This window comes from Vulpes lagopus, chromosome 3, assembly GCF_018345385.1.
Source record: "Vulpes lagopus strain Blue_001 chromosome 3, ASM1834538v1, whole genome shotgun sequence".
Classification (NCBI taxonomy): Eukaryota; Metazoa; Chordata; class Mammalia; order Carnivora; family Canidae; genus Vulpes; species Vulpes lagopus.
In genome coordinates, this window is record NC_054826.1 from 25,890,960 (window position 1) to 25,911,305 (window position 20,346).

At 36.7% G+C, this 20,346-nt stretch overlaps 1 protein-coding gene and 1 long non-coding RNA gene across 2 annotated transcripts in view; one reads left to right on the forward strand and one right to left on the reverse strand.

The window, feature by feature from the left end:
* LOC121486734 overlaps positions 1 to 18,860 on the reverse strand; it is a 55,480-nt gene extending 36,620 nt beyond the window's left edge. Inside the window, exon 1 of the long non-coding RNA XR_005986724.1 lies at positions 17,843 to 18,860. This is a non-coding gene — a long non-coding RNA (uncharacterized LOC121486734). The remainder of the gene's footprint in view (positions 1 to 17,842) is intronic.
* ITGA1 (integrin subunit alpha 1) overlaps positions 17,387 to 20,346 on the forward strand; it is a 169,189-nt gene continuing 166,229 nt past the window's right edge. The window contains exon 1 of the mRNA XM_041747906.1: positions 17,387 to 17,844. Within this exon, the coding sequence (XP_041603840.1) occupies positions 17,784 to 17,844 (61 nt within the window). The 5' untranslated portion in view covers positions 17,387 to 17,783. The remainder of the gene's footprint in view (positions 17,845 to 20,346) is intronic.

The window sequence follows — 20,346 nt, forward strand, 5'->3', positions numbered from 1 at the left end:
TTCTCAGACAGATCTTTTCTGACTATCCAAATGAAAGTAGCCACTCCATTATAATTATCTGTGTAATATTTATTACTATGTGATGTTTTCTTGTTTATTAATGTATTGTTTATTGTTTATCTCCTTCTAACAAATGCTATGCTTCATGATGGCAGAGACTGTGTCTATCTTATTTACTATCTAAAAATGACTTGGGATGTAGTAGGTGCTCAATAAATTCTGAAGATTAAATGAATGAATAGATGGATGGATGGATGGATTTGTATACAAACCTTCCTACCGGATAGCAGCAGTCACTTAGCTAATAGAATAGTTTTCAGCGAATATAGCACATAAAATTAAATAATCTTAAATCTGTACCCAAACTTGTCCTACAATTGTGGACTCAGTCAAAAACAAGAGGAGAATATATATGATTAATAATTTTTAGTAACTTCTGGTCCAAAAACCAAAACTACATCATAACATTAATATGTTACAGTAGATATTACATCTATAGAAGACAGTAGATATATTCACCAACAGCATGTAAAGTCTTGGTTCCAAATATAAAATTCAATAAAATAACAACAAAATGTGACTTGAGTAAGCTGTTAGGTTAAAATGTGTTGTTGTTCTCTCACTAAGAAGGTCCACTGTTAAAATGACAGCTCATTCTAGTAGAACTTATGTTAGAAGGCAATGATTAAATGAAATAGGATGATGGGTCTTAATTCTGATTCATAGAAAGTGATTAACTCTGCATCTAGACTATGAATACAGAACTTTTAAAAAATAAAGCCATTCTTGGCATGTATGAAATACTAGTCTCTGTGCCTGAATAGTTAATTAAAAACTCTTAATTTATTTATTTGATATCAATATAGCATATATATTAAAAGATATTTGATTTCGTATAAATCTAGCTCTATAGAATGATCCAAATAATAAGCAACACATTCAGTAACTGCCAGTTATTTAGTGTCACACTGCATTTTAACAAAAGCTATTATATCCTGTGTGACAGGAAAATGGGCGGAGGACCTGATAAATCAAACTTCCAGAAATCCTTGTTTACAAGGCTGACTTTTTTGTGTTACTGTGTGGCTGTCCAAAAGTTTTTCAGCAGGTCATGGCTTTTTTCTAGAAAAATTATCTTTACAAAACACGTTGATAAGTCTTTCCATTTTTATATAACAAAACATCTGAAACATACACACACACGTAGCACTCTTACAGGTTCTGGAATAGAGAAAAAACTTATAGTAAGTGACAAATATTTTTATAATGTTTTATAATGCTTGGCATATAGTAGGTGCTTTATAAGTATTTATTAAGCCACTGAATCAATAAATTAAAGCACAGGCTTCTCATATATTCTCTGCTAAATTCTGAAGACCTCTCATAAGCTCCTGAATAATAAATATCTTTTTAAACATATGTGGTAGGTCCTACTGATAAACAGATTTAAAGGCTTTATTGAGATACATAATCAGTTTTAAATTTGCAAACTAAATTTAAGTAAGGAAACCATTCTACCACCATCCTCTCTCTGTCACCAGCAGATTTCTGCCCTGATCCACTGACTTGCTCTGTGTTCTTCTATGTAATTTAGCTTCTTATCAGCCTTTTCAAGATAAAACAAAAGCATAGATTTTTATTCTCCTTGCCCATCCCCAGATTTTTCACAATTGAAACAGTAGCTCCAGATTCCTATTCCTGCATGTGAACATTTCATGACCCCACTTGTTCAGCTACTTAGAAAACACACTCATTGTTTTCTCCAGTATTTTGTGCTATGAGATAGTAGGTAGTGGGGCCATTAGGTAGCATGTGTTCTTTCTCACTTCCCTTGATTTGTCAGCTAACCAACCAGACCTCCCTCCAACATGTCCCCACCCTTACTCTCTATGTCCCTAACCTTTTTCCTACTCCAGCACTTAAAAGAAGACCTCACAGTTTGTGTTGATACATGAGCTAATAAAAAATCTGAATTTAAAGACAAGAGAGTTGGGGCATCTGGGTGGCTCAGTAGTTGAGCCTCTGCCTTTGCCTCAGGTCGTGATCCTGGGGTCCTGGGATCGAGTCCTGTTTTACACTCCCTTCCAGGAACCTGCTTTTCCCTCTGTTTGTGTCTCTGCCTCTCTCTGTGTGTCTCACATGAATAAATAAATAAAATCTTTTTAAAAATAAATAAAATAAAGACAAGAGGGTTTCAGCTGAGATTTTGTGATCCTTCCCTATGTAAATCTTGATAGACAAGATGATTTTTGATACATCAAGCCATCAAGCAGCAGAATCTCAAGGGTGGCTAATTCAATAGCAGTACAATCTAGTATCCTTATTTCCTAATTTGTATGTTTCAAATTTTCTTTTAAAGCATTTTCTTCTTGTAGTTCCCTCTTCAATTTCATCACTATATTTCTGACATAAGGGAAAGACTACAGAAGGACATTTTTTCAGTAATAACAATTGGTTATAATTGTCTTCATATTTGTGTGTGTTTTTTTATAAATTTATTTTTTATTGGTGTTCAATTTGCCAACATATAGAATAACACCCAGTGAATTGTCTTCATATTTTGAAAATATCTAATTCTTCAAGAGTCTCATTGGATTAATAGTGTCATTCAGGGGATCCCTGGGTGGCGTAGGGGTTTGGCGCCTGCCTTTGGCCCAGGGCGCGATCCTGGAGACCCGGGATCGAATCCCACGTCGGGCTTCCGGTGCATGGAGCCTGCTTCTCCCTCTGCCTGTGTCTCTGCCTCTCCCTCTCTCTCCTCTCTCTCTCTGTGACTATCATAAATAAATAAAAATTTAAAAAAAAGTGTCATTCAGTAGAATGTATCAGTTAATTCCATGTGTTGGTTACAATTTTCTCCCTGACTTCCTAGAAAAGTGAATTTAAACAACCTTTAAAACATGGGAAAAAAAGATTCTTTAATAATATTTAATTATTTTCATATTAGTTCATGTTTACATGATACCTAACAGATGCATTTTTAAGGGTGATTCCAGTGTCTTTTGGCAAGAAGTTTTCTTTCCTAAAATGAGAATCAGAGCTGCACACAAATGTAACACAGTAAAGTTTATTTCAAATATATTTTTTACCACATTGAGGAGTGTATATGGTCTGAACCTCCAGTGTTAAACAAGACTGAATATTGAATTTGGTTTTAAAACATTTTTATTTTATAGAAACAATATTTCAGAGTTTTTGGACAAGGGCCCTTCTAGTCTATGTAGTTTCATCTAACTGGAATATGCCTGCTGGTGCTTTGAGCACAACCAGAATCCCTGGGAGCCTCTGAGGAATGCTATCAGTCTCAAGATATGGGACAATATGACAATCAATGTCCTAATCTGATTAAAGTTAGCTGAGAGAGCTGTAGCCCATCAGAGCAAATCAACTCTGTATAAGGACCCCCAGGATCTCTGCTTCAAGATTATGGCCCTGACTTCAATTATGCCTCATGAATTAACTCTGAGACATGGAAAGCCTAAAAATAGAGGGACCTATTAGAAAATTCATCACCCCAAAACCCCACCACCAATAATTTGGATCCTAGGGCTTGAGAGCAGGGGCAGAAGGAGGCTTTGCATGCTCTAGTCAGGTGGCCCTACAGATAATCCATTGTCCCAGCCTTTGAGGAAGAAGTGTTCACTTAAGTAAGAGCACAACGCTGTAAGAGGTCAATTCACCTAGAAAGCTAGGCAGCCAGACTAAGAAAATGAAACATTGGAGATGGTGGTTGGTTATTCTCGATTTGCTACCCACCCCAGTTCTACTCTTTGTGCTTTTCCACTCTTCTATGTATCCCAGGGGAGACTGACCCCTATGGATGGCACTATCCGTGTCCCCTTGCCCTTTAGAGGGTTAGGCTTAAAGGAGCCTCTGGCAAGAGAGAGCATGAGAAGGGAGAAAGTAGGTGTTTCCTGGTGTCCTTTCTAGCTACCTCTCACCTAGGCTCTGTCTTCACCCCTACTCCACACCACTGGCTGCCTCCTTCTATAAGGGCAACTTCTGTTGGACACTCTCTCCCTTCTAAGACTTTTGGTAATGTCATCTCCTTCCTTTGGACCTAGAGGCCTAAAAGTGGAAATAGTTCACAACCCCACATGCCTTGTTGGTTCCCCCAGCCCTAACTACATCTCTGTAAACAGTTATCTGTATTTGAACTCCCTGCTGGCTGTAAATTCTATTATCTGCTGGGTCATGACTGACAGAGTGGGAGATAAATACATGCATACATACACATATGTATATACATATATATACATACATATACTTACATATGCGACAGAAAGGCCTTATTCCTAGTGAGGAACGCTTGATTTCTACAGAAAATAACCAGACTACAGAAACCTTCCCTTGAAGGAGGTAAGAAATGGAAGTAAGGGAAAGGAAAGGAGAGAGGCAATCTCTTCTTTGCCTTAGTACAATTTTTTTTTTTTTTTTTAGTTCTTGATGTCTGATGTGTGTTTAAATAATAGATTCTATTTCAAATAAGGTAAAGTTAGATATGTTTTCTCATCGAAGAAATTCTAATTCTTAAATCACTTACATTTTTAAAGGCTAAACTAGGATTTATTAATTTAGCAAATTAAGAACAAAGGCAAACTATAATAAACTATGTTCCAAATCAAAAGTTAGTAACCTACCCAAAATATGAGTATTTAAAAGCTGTGTAACTATTTAGGTAAAAATATGTTCTGGTGCTTCAACCACCTGTGTTACCTTAAAGATCGAATAATGTGCTTTGCACTCAGGCATCAACGTGGGGCAGCATCACAGAATTAACAAAACAACCTGAGCAAGTATTTAAGAAACGTTGGCATGTTGGGACACCTTTTTTTTTTTTAAACATGGTTAGCAAATTTAATCTAGTTGATGTGCAAATGGTTAATATTTGATAATAAAGTGGGATTTATTTATGGAAAACCATTCTTTATGATTTATCATATTAATCAAATAAAGGACAAAACCAAGTGAGCTAGAAGAATTATTTTCTAAAATTCAGTGCCATTTCATTATTAAAATTATATTCTCATTAAATTAGACATAGTAAATAACTTTTTAAAACTACAACTTAAGAGAATCTACAAAAAATATTATTGCAAATATTACACTGAAAGATAAAATGTTGCCTGCTTTCTCACTAATTATATATACTTTTAAAATTTAGAACCTAATTAGATAAAAATTAGAAACACTGCAACACTACTATTGAAATTTTACAGAAAGTTTTAGCTTTTACAATCAGAGAGGAAAAAAACAAAACAATAATAATGGTTGGAAAAAAGAAACTAATTTAGTTTTACTGATTTAGGAAGGTTCCCTAGCATAAGGTCAACATGTGAAAAATCCTAAGATAAACATACATACATATATATAAAAAGACACATATATTCACACACACCTACATAAGAAGAAAAACTGAAATGAAAATATCAATTACACTCATATACAAAAATATCAATATCAAATATCTGGAAATTATGTAATAAAAATAAGAAAGACCTTGAAATTGGAAAATCAGAAAATTACTGAGAGAAACTTAATAACTAATCAGTTGAGTGTCTGCATTTGGTTCAGGGCATGATCCTGGAGTTTCAGAATCGAGTCCCACATCAGGCTCCCTTCGTGGAGCATGCTTCTCCCTCTGCCTATATCCCTGCCTCTCTGTGTGTCTCTCATGAAAAATAAATAAATAAAAATCTTAAAAAAAAAAAAGAAAGAAATGTTGGCATGTTTATAAATCACTGAGTTCTTTGTTGAAACTCTTCTTTATCGCTCTTGGTTACAAGGTTTATCATTTCAAGTTTTATTTTATAGCTGAATATGTTCCAAAGTTTGCTTTATTTTATAAAAAGCTTTTGAGATAATCAGTTCCCACATTATCAGTAAGAGCCGAAAAACATCATCACTGCTACTATTGTCATTTCTTGAGGTTTTTAAATGCCACTTTTCATTCCAAAAACTTATAACATGATGTGCACAATGAACAGGAAACAGATGTGTCCCAGAGATTTATTTGAATATTTTTGTGTATTTACTACAAACAGACAAGAATTAAAATACCAGCTTAACATAAAGTAAATTCTCTAAAAATTCTTTTAAAAAAGTTCCCAGATTGTGGGTACACAGAATTAAAAAAACAAAAACACAAAAAAAACACCTCCAGAGTTAGGTATCAGTTTTGGCAATTCCATCTATTGTATGGCTCTGGACTCCTGAAAACTAAAGTAAATTACAGATACCTACCCGACATTCCTAATTGGGAAATTATGAAAACCAAATACAATAAATAAATGAAATAATTCTCAGTAATTATAAAATGTCATATAAATGACACTTAAGATCTTTTTTAATGAATATTTATAATAGGTAATAACTCCTTAGACTCATTTTTTATTTTTGTTTTTTTAAAGATTTATTTATTTGGGGGGTAGCAGAGGGAGAGAGAGAGAAAATCTCAAGCAGACTTCCTGTTGGGCATGCGTCCTGTGATCATGACCTGAGACTAAAGCTTTGCAAACAAAGATAGAAGATAATATTGCTTAGATGCCTATGAATCTATATAATGTAAAGTCAATTTAAAAAGCAAAAGGTTAAAATATTGCAAAGAGCCACATATAACTAGATAGATGAGCATTCTTAACCTCAATGTGTGCTTCTGCATAGACCTGTGTCATATTGTGAATGATTTGCATGCGTGTATGTATGTTTGATTTATGTGTGTCTGCTTACTTGTGCATTCACAGTTGTACATGTGTTTTAAACATTAGGATACCACTAGACTTGCTTAATTTACTGACTTGATTAGTCTTTGAGTGAAGAACAATCAAGACTTCCCTTTTTTTTAACCATTGTAAGAAAATCCCTTAAAACTCCTATAGAAGGGATCCCTGGGTGGCGCAGCGGTTTGGCGCCTGCCTTTGGCCCGGGCCGCGATCCTGGAGACCCGGGATCGAGTCCCACGTCGGGCTCCCGGTGCATGGAGCCTGCTTCTCCCTCCGCCTGTGTCTCTGCCTCTCTCTCTCTCTCTGTGACTATCATAAAGTAAATAAAAAATTGAAAAAAAAATTAAAAAAAAAAAACTCCTATAGAATACAGAGTTAGTTCAAGTCTATTTCATTCTGTCAACTTTGAATTCTTTCTAATGTTTTTTAAATAAGAGTCGGAATAATTCTTAAAATATGCAACAGGGATTAATGAGAGATCACTAGAAGTTGCTTCTTCGTTGAGATTTTACTGCCAGTATTTCTTCCTATTTTCAATTTTAGGACATCAAACCTTATTAAAATAGTTAAAAGCACAGATTCAATGACAGGAGTGGGAGCAAATGGAAGAACATTTCTCTGTAATGCTCATCTTGCCCATGGTCATATGTTGATATCTAGAGATCTATCCTACTGAATATACTCTGTGCTATTTGTTTTTCTCATCTACTTTATACAAGTGCCTTAAAATTTTGTGATCAACAGAGATAATCTGGGTCAATTTTATATTGTTTAATACATAGTCCTAATTAATAGATATTATTGAATCAGCACTTCAACAAATAATAAACCAATTACTAACATTTAAACAAACTATTTTGAAGAAGGCTGGTAGTTTTTCTGTTTGTTATCACTGTCAACATAATACTCCATGTTGCTCTCTAGAACTTTTACATGCAACAAATTGAGAAGAAAGAATGTATTATTTTTCATTTGTCTTGCATCTCTATGCATTGCAGCCAAATTACTGAAAAATATTTTATTTTTTTCTGCAAAATATTTTAGACTACAATTTGTAATCAAGATATTTTGCTCTCAAATCTCTACACATTACCAGAAAGTATAACAAGCAGTGATTGTGAATCACTGATTATTCCTCATACTCCAATGTAGATACGTAGCCTAAATGGTTTTACCAAAAGTTAAAGAAGAAACTACTCTTCAGACAAATACCCACCATTTGCTTCAATGTGGATGGAACTGGAGGGTATTACGCTGAGTGAAGTAAGTCCATCGGAGAAGGACAAACATTATATGTTCTCATTCATTTGGGGGAATGTAAATAATAGTGAAAGGGAATATAAGGGAAGGGAGAAGAAGTGTGTGGGAAATATCAGAAAGGGAGACAGAACATAAAGACTCCTAACTCTGGAAAATGAACTAGAGGTGGTGGAAGGGGAGGAGGGCGGGGGGTGGGGGTGAATGGGTGACGGGCACTGAGGGGGGCACTTGACGGGATGAGCACTGGGTGTTATTCTGTATGTTGTCAAATTGAACACCAATAAAAAATAAATTTATTATAAAATAAAACAATATCTTTCATGTAATAAAAGTTTTTAATTTTAGTGAAACTCAAAAAAAAAAAGAAACTACTCTTCATTAATTCTACTACTGTGCATGTAGACTAGACTTCTAGTCTAGTTGTTCTAGTCTAGTTCTAGTCTAGTTGATCTGTTGCTTATTAGCACAGTATTATTTTTTAATATTATTTTCATTATTACATAAAATTCACTCTTTTAAAGTATACAGTTCCACTGGTTTCTAATAAATTCACAGAGTTGAGCAACTACCACTACTATCTAATTTTAGAACATATTCATCATCCTAAAAAAAATTTCTTTCATTATATTCATCATCCTAAAAAAAATCTCTTTCATTTCAATCAAATCTCATTAGCAGTCATTTTTGGTTCTCCTGTTCCTCCAGGCCCTGGAAACTACTAATCTACTTTTCTTTCTTTACATGTTTGCCTCTTCGAGACATCTCAATATAAATGAAATCACACAATATGTGCAGTATGCAGCCTTTTGTGTCTATATTCTCTTAATTTGAGTGTTCTTGAAATTCATTTAGGCTGAATCATGTGTTAGTAGTTTATTCCTTTTTATGGCTGAATAATATTCCCACATATGGATATAGCACATTTTATTTATCCATTTAGCAATCAGTGGACATTTGAGTTGTTTCCATTGTTTGATTATTCTTAGTAGTGCTACTATGAGCATTTGTGTACAAGTTTTTGTGTGGAAATATTTTTTCAGATCTCTTGTGTACACACACACACACACACACACACACACACACCAAGGAGTGGCATTGCTGAGTCATAAGGTAACTTTGTGTTTAATGTTTTTTGAAGAAATACATATTTTCTAACCTGGCTTCACCATTTTACAACCAATGAGAGTGTTACTTTTTCCACATCCTTGCTAACACTTGTTACTGTCATAATCATCCTAATGAGAGTGAAGTAATTATGGGTTTGGTTTACATTTTTCAGTAACTGAGGTTTAGCATCTTTTCATGTGTTTATTGGCTATGTTTCTCTATTCTTAATATAAATGTGTATATAGGGGATCCCTGGGTGGCTCAGAGGTTTGGCGCCTGCCTTTGGCCCAGGGCCCGATCCTGGAGTCCCGGATCGAGTCCTGCGTCCAGCTCCTTGCATGGAGCCTGCTTCTGCCTCTGCCTGTGTCTCTGCCTCTCTCTCTCTATGTCTATCATGAATATATATATATATATATATATAGTAACTTTATGTTTAAGTTTTTTGAAGAAATACCTATTTCTAAGAAACCATTGCCTAAATCAAGGTCATAAAAATTTACTACTATATTTCTACTGTGTGGTTTATATTTTTAGCTCTTACATTTAAGTTTCTGATCTCTTTTCAGTTAATTTCTGTATGGTGTAAGAAAACTTCTTTAATTCCTTCATTACTGCCTTTGTTGTTGTTAAAGATATTTTATAGCATACCATGATAATTCCCTTGTGTTTTCTTTTACTTTTTTTTAGTTAATATCTTCATAGTTTCCTGGTGATTACAATTAGCATCTTAACGATCTAGTTAAAGTTAATTTCAACAGTATACAAAAACTTTGCTCCAGTATAGTCCTCCTCCCCTTCTTTTGTTATACAAATTCCACCTTACTAACTATAAGCCCATCAACATAATAATTATTGCTCTCACATAGTTATCTTTAAAATATGATAAAAGAAAAGAAACAGAATGTATATGTATTTTCTTCCACAGTTACGTATTTAATTATCTTTACTGGTGTTCTTTGTTTTTTCAAGTAAATATGAGTTACAGTCTAGTATCTTTCCACTTCAGAATGAAGGACTTCTTTAGTGTATCTTGTAGGGTAGCTCTGCTAGCAATGACTTATCTCAGTATTTCTAAATTTGAGTATATCTAACTTTCTTTTTTGAAGGATAGTCTTGCTGGATATGGTTAATATCCTTTTCTTTCAACAATTAGAATATATCCTCCTACTCTATTCTGATCTTCATGATTTCTGAAGAAAAGTCATCAGTAAATATTGAGAATCCCTTGTATATGATGAGTCCTTTTCTCTTACTTTCATTATTCTTTTTTTCTCTTTGGCTTCTGAAAGTTTACTATGATGAGTCAAGGTGTGAAACTCTTTGGATTTATCTTAGAGTTACTAAGCTTCTTGGATATGAATATTAATAGTTTTCACCAAATTTGGAAAGGTTTCAGACATTACTTCTGCAAATATGCTTTTTGGTCCTTTTGTTGTCTCTTCTCTGGAACTTCCATCATGCACATATTGGTGCACTTGATGGTGTCCCACAGGTCTCTGAACTTCTGTTTCTTTTTCTCAAAGAATTAGGTAGTGTTTTTTTTAATTCAGCTGTCTTTCTTGATTTAAAAAAAAAATTGCAACTCTTTGTTTGATTTCAGAGTTTTAAAAAGTTCATTTTGACAGTTTTTACCAATGTTGCCATGACTTTTATGGAGGAATGGAAATTTGGAGGTGCAGTACTTAATTCATAATTCCAGAAATGTTTTTCCTATTGACAGGTATGTTGTACTCATGGGTAGTCATATGTGGGTTGACTCAAACCACCCCTAAGCCAACACAATAACTGGCTATGGTTAATGATCCTTATACGGATGATATATTCTGCTTACTCAACAACAACTTGTAGGTCGATGAACCATAGGGAGGCACCGACTAGGCTCCTGTGCAACTACTAGGTGCTAGCAAATGAAGTACTGCTCTAAGTGATTGGGCTTGTCAGAATGCTTTCCATCCTTGTCTTTGTAGTAGCTCTGGGTCCAGTTTGTCCACCTCAAGCTGCTTCTCTCTATTCTTACATCCTTTATGACTCTTTTTCACCTAAGGAATTCAACAACTTTCTATAGCTTCTGTGAAAATGAAAACTCATTCTTCTGGTCATATATTCTTACATTTTTCTTCTCAGCAGGAATTAAATTAAAAAACAAACAAACAAACAAACAAAAAAGTTGTTTCCAGGGGGAAAAAAAGAGGAGAGGGAAACACTGAATCATCTCTTTGTATGTTGAGACTCAAAAGAAATCTAATACCTTAAAAAGTTTCCTTTTTTATGCTTCTTATTTTTTGTGACTGGAATTCCCCCTGAGATATATAGTTGCTTAATTAATATTATCATTTTTATTAGCCTTGCTAATACACTAATATTAGAATTACTTGTCCTATTTACTTTTTATGGATCAGATTAATAGCTCCATAGTAGATATTTTAAACATTTCTCTTGTTCCCTGGTAGCACATTTGAGCCCACATGAAATAAAAATTCAGGCAGATCCTGGTATTTATGGCCTTAGTTTTCAATTTTCCCAGCCTCTGGTTCAAATCTTGCTGCAGAGTGCTTCCATCTTCATTGCCAAATCACACCTCACTTTTCATTCTCACTTTACCTGGCAGTTTTAGTGGGCTTTTGACTCCCAATCACTGGCTCTATCTTCCTAGTTGCCCAGTACTTTCTTTTTTTGGGGACAGACCACTTAATCACGGGTCTTTCATGAAAAGCCCCAGGATCTCCTCCTTGAGTGCAGGGCCTTTCAAATCAGTCCTTACCCTATAGAACAAAGACTTGAATAATTGACTGTCTTGGTATAGATTATGTTCTAGTAGAGCAGATGAAAAATAGCCACATAATTTGTACAACAAGCTATTTAAGTGTTGTTATTTCAGAGCCAAATAATACACTCCCTTTCTCTTGACCTATTTATTTTTTATTAACTACAAAAGAGTATTTCCCCACATATATATTTAGTGACCCAGTACTACTATAAGCAATCTTCTTGGTTTAGTTACTAATAATTATTTATATAATATTTGTTTAAGTCTTGAGATTTTATAGCCCACCTACTTGCTTTAACTCTTTACAAACAGGTTAAAGGAAAATAATTAAATCAACCTGCTAAAATAATCCTAGAATTGCCTAATAGCTTAAAAAATAATTAACTCACATTGCAAATTAAGGAATCAAGCAGTGCATCTAAAATGTTACTGCTCATCTGTGATGGTTATTGTGAGTCAGAGTGCCATGACTTAAATATTCTTGCCAGGGCACCACCCTGGTACTCCATCCCACCCTGCAGCCCTAGTGTGTCACTCATGTTGAAGTCTGCCAGTAAGTTTCAGGAGTTTCCTACAGTATTAAGAACTGTCCTTCACCAGGATTCTAAATTCATTTTTTTTTCCTAAGTACCAATTGCCCAAATGTCTTTGGACCAGGTTTCTGGCATAGACCTAGTTCAGGAAATAGGGTGGGAGGAACACCTATTTTATATTTTAAGTGAAAAAACATTCACACAAGAACATTATGTAATAACAACAACAAAAAAAGTTTGTTTGGTGGTGAAGTTTAAGCTCTACATTATTGTGACTTTGTTTTGGTCGTAGAAAAAGCAATCATGGGTTCTCAAGTTGAAGTAACAACACTAACATGGTAATTCCACTAGACTGCTTAATTTAAGAGGCTTGAAATGAAACGTGTCAATGTTATAATTGAGAACAAACCTGCTTATTTTCTCTTCCTAGTACCAAATGAAAGAAATTAATGTGCAGCAGATTTTCAGTAGAAAAACAAATGTTTTGCCCATTTTTGCCTCTGCAGAACATAGCCCTGGAGTCCAGTACACAACAGGAACTTAAGAATTATTCAACTGTGTTGCCTGGGTGGCTCAGTTGCTTAAGCTTCTGACTCTTGATTTTTGCTCAGATCATGATCTCAGGGTCCTGAGATTGAGGCCATGTAGGGCTCCAGGCTCAGCAGGAAGTTGGCTTGATACTCTCCCTCTCCCTCTGCCCATCCCCCCACTCATGCTCTCTCATACTCTCTCTCTCAAACGAATAAATAAGTTCTTTAAAACAAATAAAAATAATAAATAAATAAAAAATATTCAGCTAAGTTTATAACTGCCCATTTGAGTTAGCTCTGTGAATTAGCCTCACTGTCTTGGAGAGCAACTGTCTGACTATATACAAAGTAAAATTCAAAAATCTGAATCTTAATGAAATCTTAACAGAAGCAGCTCTAGACTTTACTACCTAGCCTTAACACCTCAGAGTGCAGGAGAGGGGAAGAAAGCACAATTTAATGCTATACTAAAATGTATTTTAAACCTCATATTTAACTTTTTTAAAACACTGTTTTACATTTTTCTTATAAAACTCTCTTATTTTAACATGAAACACTTTTAAACATATTTATTATTGAATAAAACCGACACTACCCTTCTACTCAGGTGAAAGTGCCTTATTTATCCTGTGGCTTTGAGAACCCATGATCTAACTACCAAAGAACCCTGGCCTTCACCAGAAGCAGAACTCTAGACATTTTCCTATTCCCAACTTCTTCTTGAAATGTTCTTTTCTTGTTAAAAAAAAAAAATCCTGTTGACATCTAGCTAATTTGAAAAGTGAATCCTTGTTAATGTCATAATGGGTTCTGATGTCTTAATGTACCCATTTTATTGGAATATCCTCAAGAAAATTCCCAAATACAAAGTAAGGATTCCAGGAGAGGATTCCAGAAATAATAACAAGAGTTGATAGATATGATTTTGGTCAAACACCAGAATTTTCTTCTGATGCCCATCAAATGACATCACTTCCTTTTTTTTTTTTTTTTTTTACCACAACAAATGGAGATTTATTTCTTGAATGCAAGGAGAGTTCAACATGAGAAAAAAAATAATCAGTGAACAGAATGAAAGACAAAAACTGTATGTTCACTGATGGATTTTGTGTGTGTGTGTGTGTGTGTGTGTGTGTGTGTGTGTTTTATTTATTTTTTATTATTTATTGGAGTTCAACTTGCTAACATATAGCATATCACCCAGTGCTCATCCCATCAAGTGCCCCACACTTCCTATGGCCCACCACACACCTGCCTTATATTCCCACTGTCTAATTCTAATCCTTCTACAACTGGGAAGAAGAATGATTCATGTCTATTTAACCTAGTCACTTTGCTAAGTGCCTCATAGGCTTGTCTCATTTACTTTTTTTAAAGATTTTATTTATTTATTCATGAGAGACACAAAGAGAGAGAGAGAGAGAGAGAGAGAGACAGGCAGAGACACAAGAGAAGCAGGCTCCAAGCAGGGAGCCCGATGTGGGACTGGATCCCGGGATTACAGGATCACACCCTGGGGTGAAGGCAAGCGCTAAACCATTGAGCCACCCAGGGATCCCAGCTTATTTTATTTAATTCTCACAATAGTCTTCAACGAGAGGCAGTATTTTTATGCCTATTTTATGTTTGAAAAAAGGAAGGCTCACTGAAACTATATAGCTTTTCCTAGATCACACAGCTGCCACAGGGTGGTTCCTGGGCATGGATCCAAGGAATTTAACCCAAGAACCTATTTACTCCATTAATTATACTCTTAATATATTAGATTACCTTTCAGGAAAACACTTTGTACGAAATGTATGTTTTTATTTTTGAGATATTAACCAGTAATCTGAATTACTTTTGCCTCATTTTATAGACTCTATATTCTAAATTCTTCATCAGTTTAGTCTCTAACCTCCCAAGGTACTTCTGCTTTTCATTGAATGTTCCCAAACTGTTAAAGAGATCTGATCAGATTAGATCTCATGTAAAATAGAAGAGGACAGCATACAATGTCTAGAGCTTAACATTTTCTGTCAAGTGACCCCATGTAATGACTAGTTTGAGACCCTAGTTTTTATCTTCTCTAAGCCTCAGTTTACTCAATAATATGACTTCCTTTCAGGATAATATTGATTAAGAGAATAGTTTGCATGACATTAATTTATGTTTAGATTTGTTGAATGAAGTTCAGAAAATGAGCACTGATTTTAAATTTAATTCTCCAACAATAGCTATTTTCTATCTCTATATTTGCATTTATGTGAAATGAGGAAGATTAATAAATATTGCCATAATATTCATAAAACATATAGAAGTTAACTTTAACCACAACACCGGTAGTGTTGGTTATCACTATTAGTTTGCAAATCCTAGAGAAGATTTTCAAAACTTTAAATTCAAAATATTTATTTATTAATCCTCAAAAAGAAAGCTAAAGTTTTCAGTAATTATAACCTTGGTCATATTATAAGTATGTTTTAACCCTACTTTATTTCAATAAGATATAATTTTACAATTCCTTATTTCACTTATAATTCAGTAATATTATAATTTTCTAGAGCCACATATAGCATATGTATATAGGTATATACACATACATATATACACATATGTTTGCATATATATATTTCATAATATATATGTATATATATATGTACACATACATATAATACAGTATTGTATTACACTGAGCAATTTGAAGAGATACTTTAAGAAAAGTATCATGATTTTTAAATGAGTAAGCATTAATCAGTTAATCAGTATTCGACTATTGTGCAAAGGCCCATGGGCCATACCAAGACGCATAAGACATAACTGAGACTATAGACAGGGAGATGAGATGTACAGATTACCTGTCAGATCTTTCCCAGGAAAATGAATAGCAGGAGGCAGGACGATGATACAGGTTAATGAAGATGGGATGCAAAGCCAAACTGGGATATGAAATCACTGAATGCAGGCAAAGGAGCCTAAATCATGTCTGATGGGTTTGAACTGTGATCCAATACGAGATTTTTCTAGAGATTTATTTGTGCAATTTTTAAAGTACGACTAAGAAATGAAAATATGAAAGCTAGAAATAGGGAATAACAGTGTTTTCAATATATTTATTAGGTAATCATTTCATATACATAAATTAGAAGAGGAATTCCTTAGCCAACAGGTCATTGTTACTGAGATTTGATGGTCTTTCTTCAACCTCCCAGAGCTGCCCATCCTACTTTTGATCTTCATTACATTTCTTTAGCTTTTGTCTTTTCCAGCTTTTAGGCCTTGGAATCATCTGTTTAGTAGCAATCTATTCAATCATCCCCGTCGGCTTCTTCCTTCCCTTCTCCTGGGTTACCTATACTATGTCACCTGTATTGAGTTCCAGGCAGAGTCCTCCTTTGGGTGGCAGTCTTGTCCTGCCTAGCCCTAGTCCTGCTAGATAGAGATAATTAGTTGTTGCTTTGAATTGAACTGAATTGAATAGATTCGATTCCCCCCACCACCCATAAACACAAATCCATTCATCCACTTCTTCCCTTTCCTTGAAATTCTCAAAATCATTAAGACACAGCTGCTTTAAACAAACAAACAAACAAACAAACAAACAAAAAAATGAAGCTAACGTGTGAATGTGGTTCTTGACTCAGAGAGGTTGTTACACCTCACCCAAAAAGAAACAGAAGCAGTGCAAATTCTTAAACGCCTTTTCTGGCCTGGGTCTCCCAGGATGGGGTAACTAACCATCTGCAGAATCTTGACCCATCAACTTAACTTCTCAAATTTTAGTTCCTTAGAGAGTGGGAGTGGGGGAGGAAGGAGTAACATGAACATGATTTAATGCATTCTTATAAAAGTCTGTACCAAGAAGAAATAAAACAATGTCCTGAGTTCTTTATTAGATTCAACTCCCAGCGTACAAACACCCTAATTCAACTTAAACAAAATAGCCCACACACATACCATTTCTAAGGAGACTGGCTTCCAACCTTCCTTAACCTCTCCTCCCTCTTGCATTTATCTTTCTCCCTCTTTTTCTTTCTTCCCATTCTTGTTTCTTTCTCCTTTCCTCTCACAGTCTTCCCAAAGAAAAGTCTAGCTGCAACCACCGTTTAACCACAAATCACCTTAAAGTCTCCATCAGCGAAAGCAAAATCTGTAGGGGCCTGTCAGAGGGGATGCCCCTCCACACACGCACACCCCCCCACACGGTGCCAGACCACCACAGCACAGCCAAGTCCAAGTGTCTGCAGAGAGGGAGGTGGGACCGCCGGAGTGGTCACTTCCGAGACCCTCCTAATTTCTTCTGCGCCATCGGACTCAGCCTGCCCTTAGGGGCCGGGGCCGGCACTACGCGCGCTGCCTGCGCAGACCCACGGATAAGTAAGGAGGCGAGGGCGGGCCGCTGGGCCGGCGACACCCTGCAGGAGGTCCAGCCCTGGCCGCGTCCCTCCCACCTTCGGGAGCCGACGCGGATCGGGGATCGCCCTCTCAATGAAAGGCAGATGGCCCTTTAAGGTCCGCCTTGCAGCCCGGCCCGTGGACTTCAGCCTAAACGCGCACCGCGCCGCAGCCTTTATTTGTCCATGTCTCGGACGGAGCCTGGGAGGCTGCCAGCGGGCTCGGAGACCGAGCGCGGGAAGGGGCGGGCGACGGGGCAGAAGTCTGGGATGTGAAGAGCCTGGAGAGGACCTAGACGCACTCGTCGAAAACGCAGGAAATTCGCGCTCGGGCCGCTGGACGCCGCGACTGCCCGGGCAGCGACGGAGACCGCCCGCGGCAGAGGGGCCCGGAGCGCGCGGCCCCCGAGCGCGGAGCTGCCGCGCCCCGCCCCGCCCCCGAGCCCGCGCCCCGAGCCCGCGCCCCCGAGCCCGCGCCCCGCTGCCCGGCCATGGCCCCCCCACGCCGCGCCGGCCCGGGGGTCGCCGTCGCCTGCTGCTGGCTCCTCACCGGTGAGCGACCCTGCGTGTCTCCGAGCACCTGGGTGCGGGGCGGGGGGCTGCGCGTGGGTGGGGAGACGCCGAGAGCCCCGGCCCGGAGGTGGACGAGCGCTGGTTCGGTTCGGTTCGGTTCGGTTCGGTTCGGGACGCTCCGGGTAGCCAGGGCAGCGCGCAGCGCGGAAAACCGCGTTTCTGCGGTTTTTTTTTTTGGTTACGAGTTTTGATGTGTTACAGAACCTTCCCCCGCAAGGGTAGGAGGGAGACAGCGCTGGAAACTTCACAAAGTACAAATGCTTTTACGATTAAAGTTGTTTTTGCAGTGTACATTGTATTTTAGGACTTTGCTGAAAGACATTTCCCCACTTTTTTTTTTTTTTTTTTTTTTTGAGGGAGGTAGCTACAGGGCCCGGATTTATATGCCAAGTTCCTACCTTCAGATTACTCAACAGTGGACATTATTGCATTTTCTTGCTGTCAAGTATTCAAAGATCTTTTCTGCTGTAGAACGAGGAAAGAAAGGAATGCAAGGCAAAATTGCTTCTTGTCTTGAAATGATGTTTCTATATAAGGAGGAGGGACGTTTTGAAATTGAGAAAGGGGTAGTCACAGAGCAGACTATTTTTTTTAGATGCAAAATACAGTATTGTTACTTGTGGATAAAAGTTACTTAAAAATACACACTGGAAATGCAAAGTTATATCCAGTTTAGGAAAAGGTTGAATCGTAGCATTTTCAAGATTTTCCAGATAATTAACCCATGGTCATATTTTGAAATGGTGAAAGAAAAAGGCAGATTGGTGAAGCTTTGCGCAAAGGAAAGTGACCTGACTAATGGTTAGGTTAATGGCTGGGTGTAGCATATCATCAATATTCCAATGTTCAGTGTCCTTACTCCTGGCATGCTTATTGGTACTAGTTAATTTAGCATTTTGGCGTTTAAAACGGGTGATCCAGGCAGTTTACTCTGATTTAGATGCCCAAGCATAGTTACCTCTTATGAAGATTACTGAGAAATGAATTATTAGCAAGCAAAACATTTTTTCACAGTATTAAGAGAGTTAATTATGAGCTATTGACTTTTCATCCAGACATTTTCCACTACTTAGGAAGTGTCCAGTAATCCAAACAGTAGTAACTTCTGAACAGCTTTACAGCCAGCAGATGGTTTAACTTACCAGCAAGTGTCACCGCCCTTTACACTTATTTGACCTATAATGGATGCCTCTTCAGTTCAAACGTTTTGAAGGTTGTTTGTATTTTGTTGTTGTTGTACAAAATCTGAAGTTTTACAACTATTCAAGTTGTACCTTTTTCATTTTAGCAAATAAGCAGTCACTAGTACAGAAAGGATCAAATGCAGTTTGCATATCCTCTAAATAGACAAGCATGAAACTCAAAAAAATAGAGGTTAAGAGTTACAATTATATATATTTTTAGGTTTAACTACTTTATATACCCATAACAGTCACACTTGCATACTGTGAGTTTTCTGCAATTGTTGGGATAATATGTCTTGCTAAATGCAAAAGGGGGCTTAAAAATAATGCATAGATATTTCTAAATTATAACATTTAATTCCCTTTTGTGTGATGTGTGTATGTTATTCAGTCATACTGAAATTTAGAATTTACTGTGTCACAACTGATCAGTTCCTCATATGCGCTATATTTCTGCCCCTTTCACAAATAAGGATTTGAAATTTGACTTCTTCCTCTCCTTTGTTGGTTTTCAATTCAGTCATCATATTGTCAGATTTCCTGGAAACTTCTCAATTCATAGAATCCACACCTAGTTTGGGGTCTTATCACCATACTCACTCTTTACCGTAGAGAGCTCTTCTTCTTGCCAGTCTTAACCCAACCCCTAATCTATCTTATTAATAACTAATTTTCATTATATCCTAGTCTTTTTAGTAAAACAAACAAAAACAGTGTCTTCAGATGAAACCCAAAATTCTCTATTGAGGGCTCTGGGTTTGCCCTAGTCCAGCACTCTCTTTCTCCTCCTGCACCTATGTCAGTTTCCTATTTCTGTTGTATCAAATTGCAGATTTATTGGTTTAAACAAGACAAGTATATTATGTTACAATTTTGTAAGTTAGAAGTATCACTGGGCTAAAATCAAGGTGTGGACAGAGCTGTGTGTCTTCTGAAGGCTATGGGGGGGATCCATTTCCTTGCCTTTTCCAGCCTCTAGAGACCACATGCATTCCTTAGCTTCTGGCTCCATTCATTTTCAAAGCCAGCAGAATAGCATCTTCAAATCTTCCCCTCTGGCTCTGCTTCATCATCCATTTCCTTCTCTGACTCTGACCCTATTGCCTCTTTCTAATAAGGATCCTTCTAATTACATTGGACCTACTTGGATAATACAGGATAATCTCCTCATCTTGAGATCCTTAATTTAACCACATGTGCCAAGTCCCTTTTGCCATATAAGGCAATATATTCACAGGTTCTAGGGATCAGGACATGAACATCTTTGGAAGACCATTATTCTGCCTACCAAAACCCT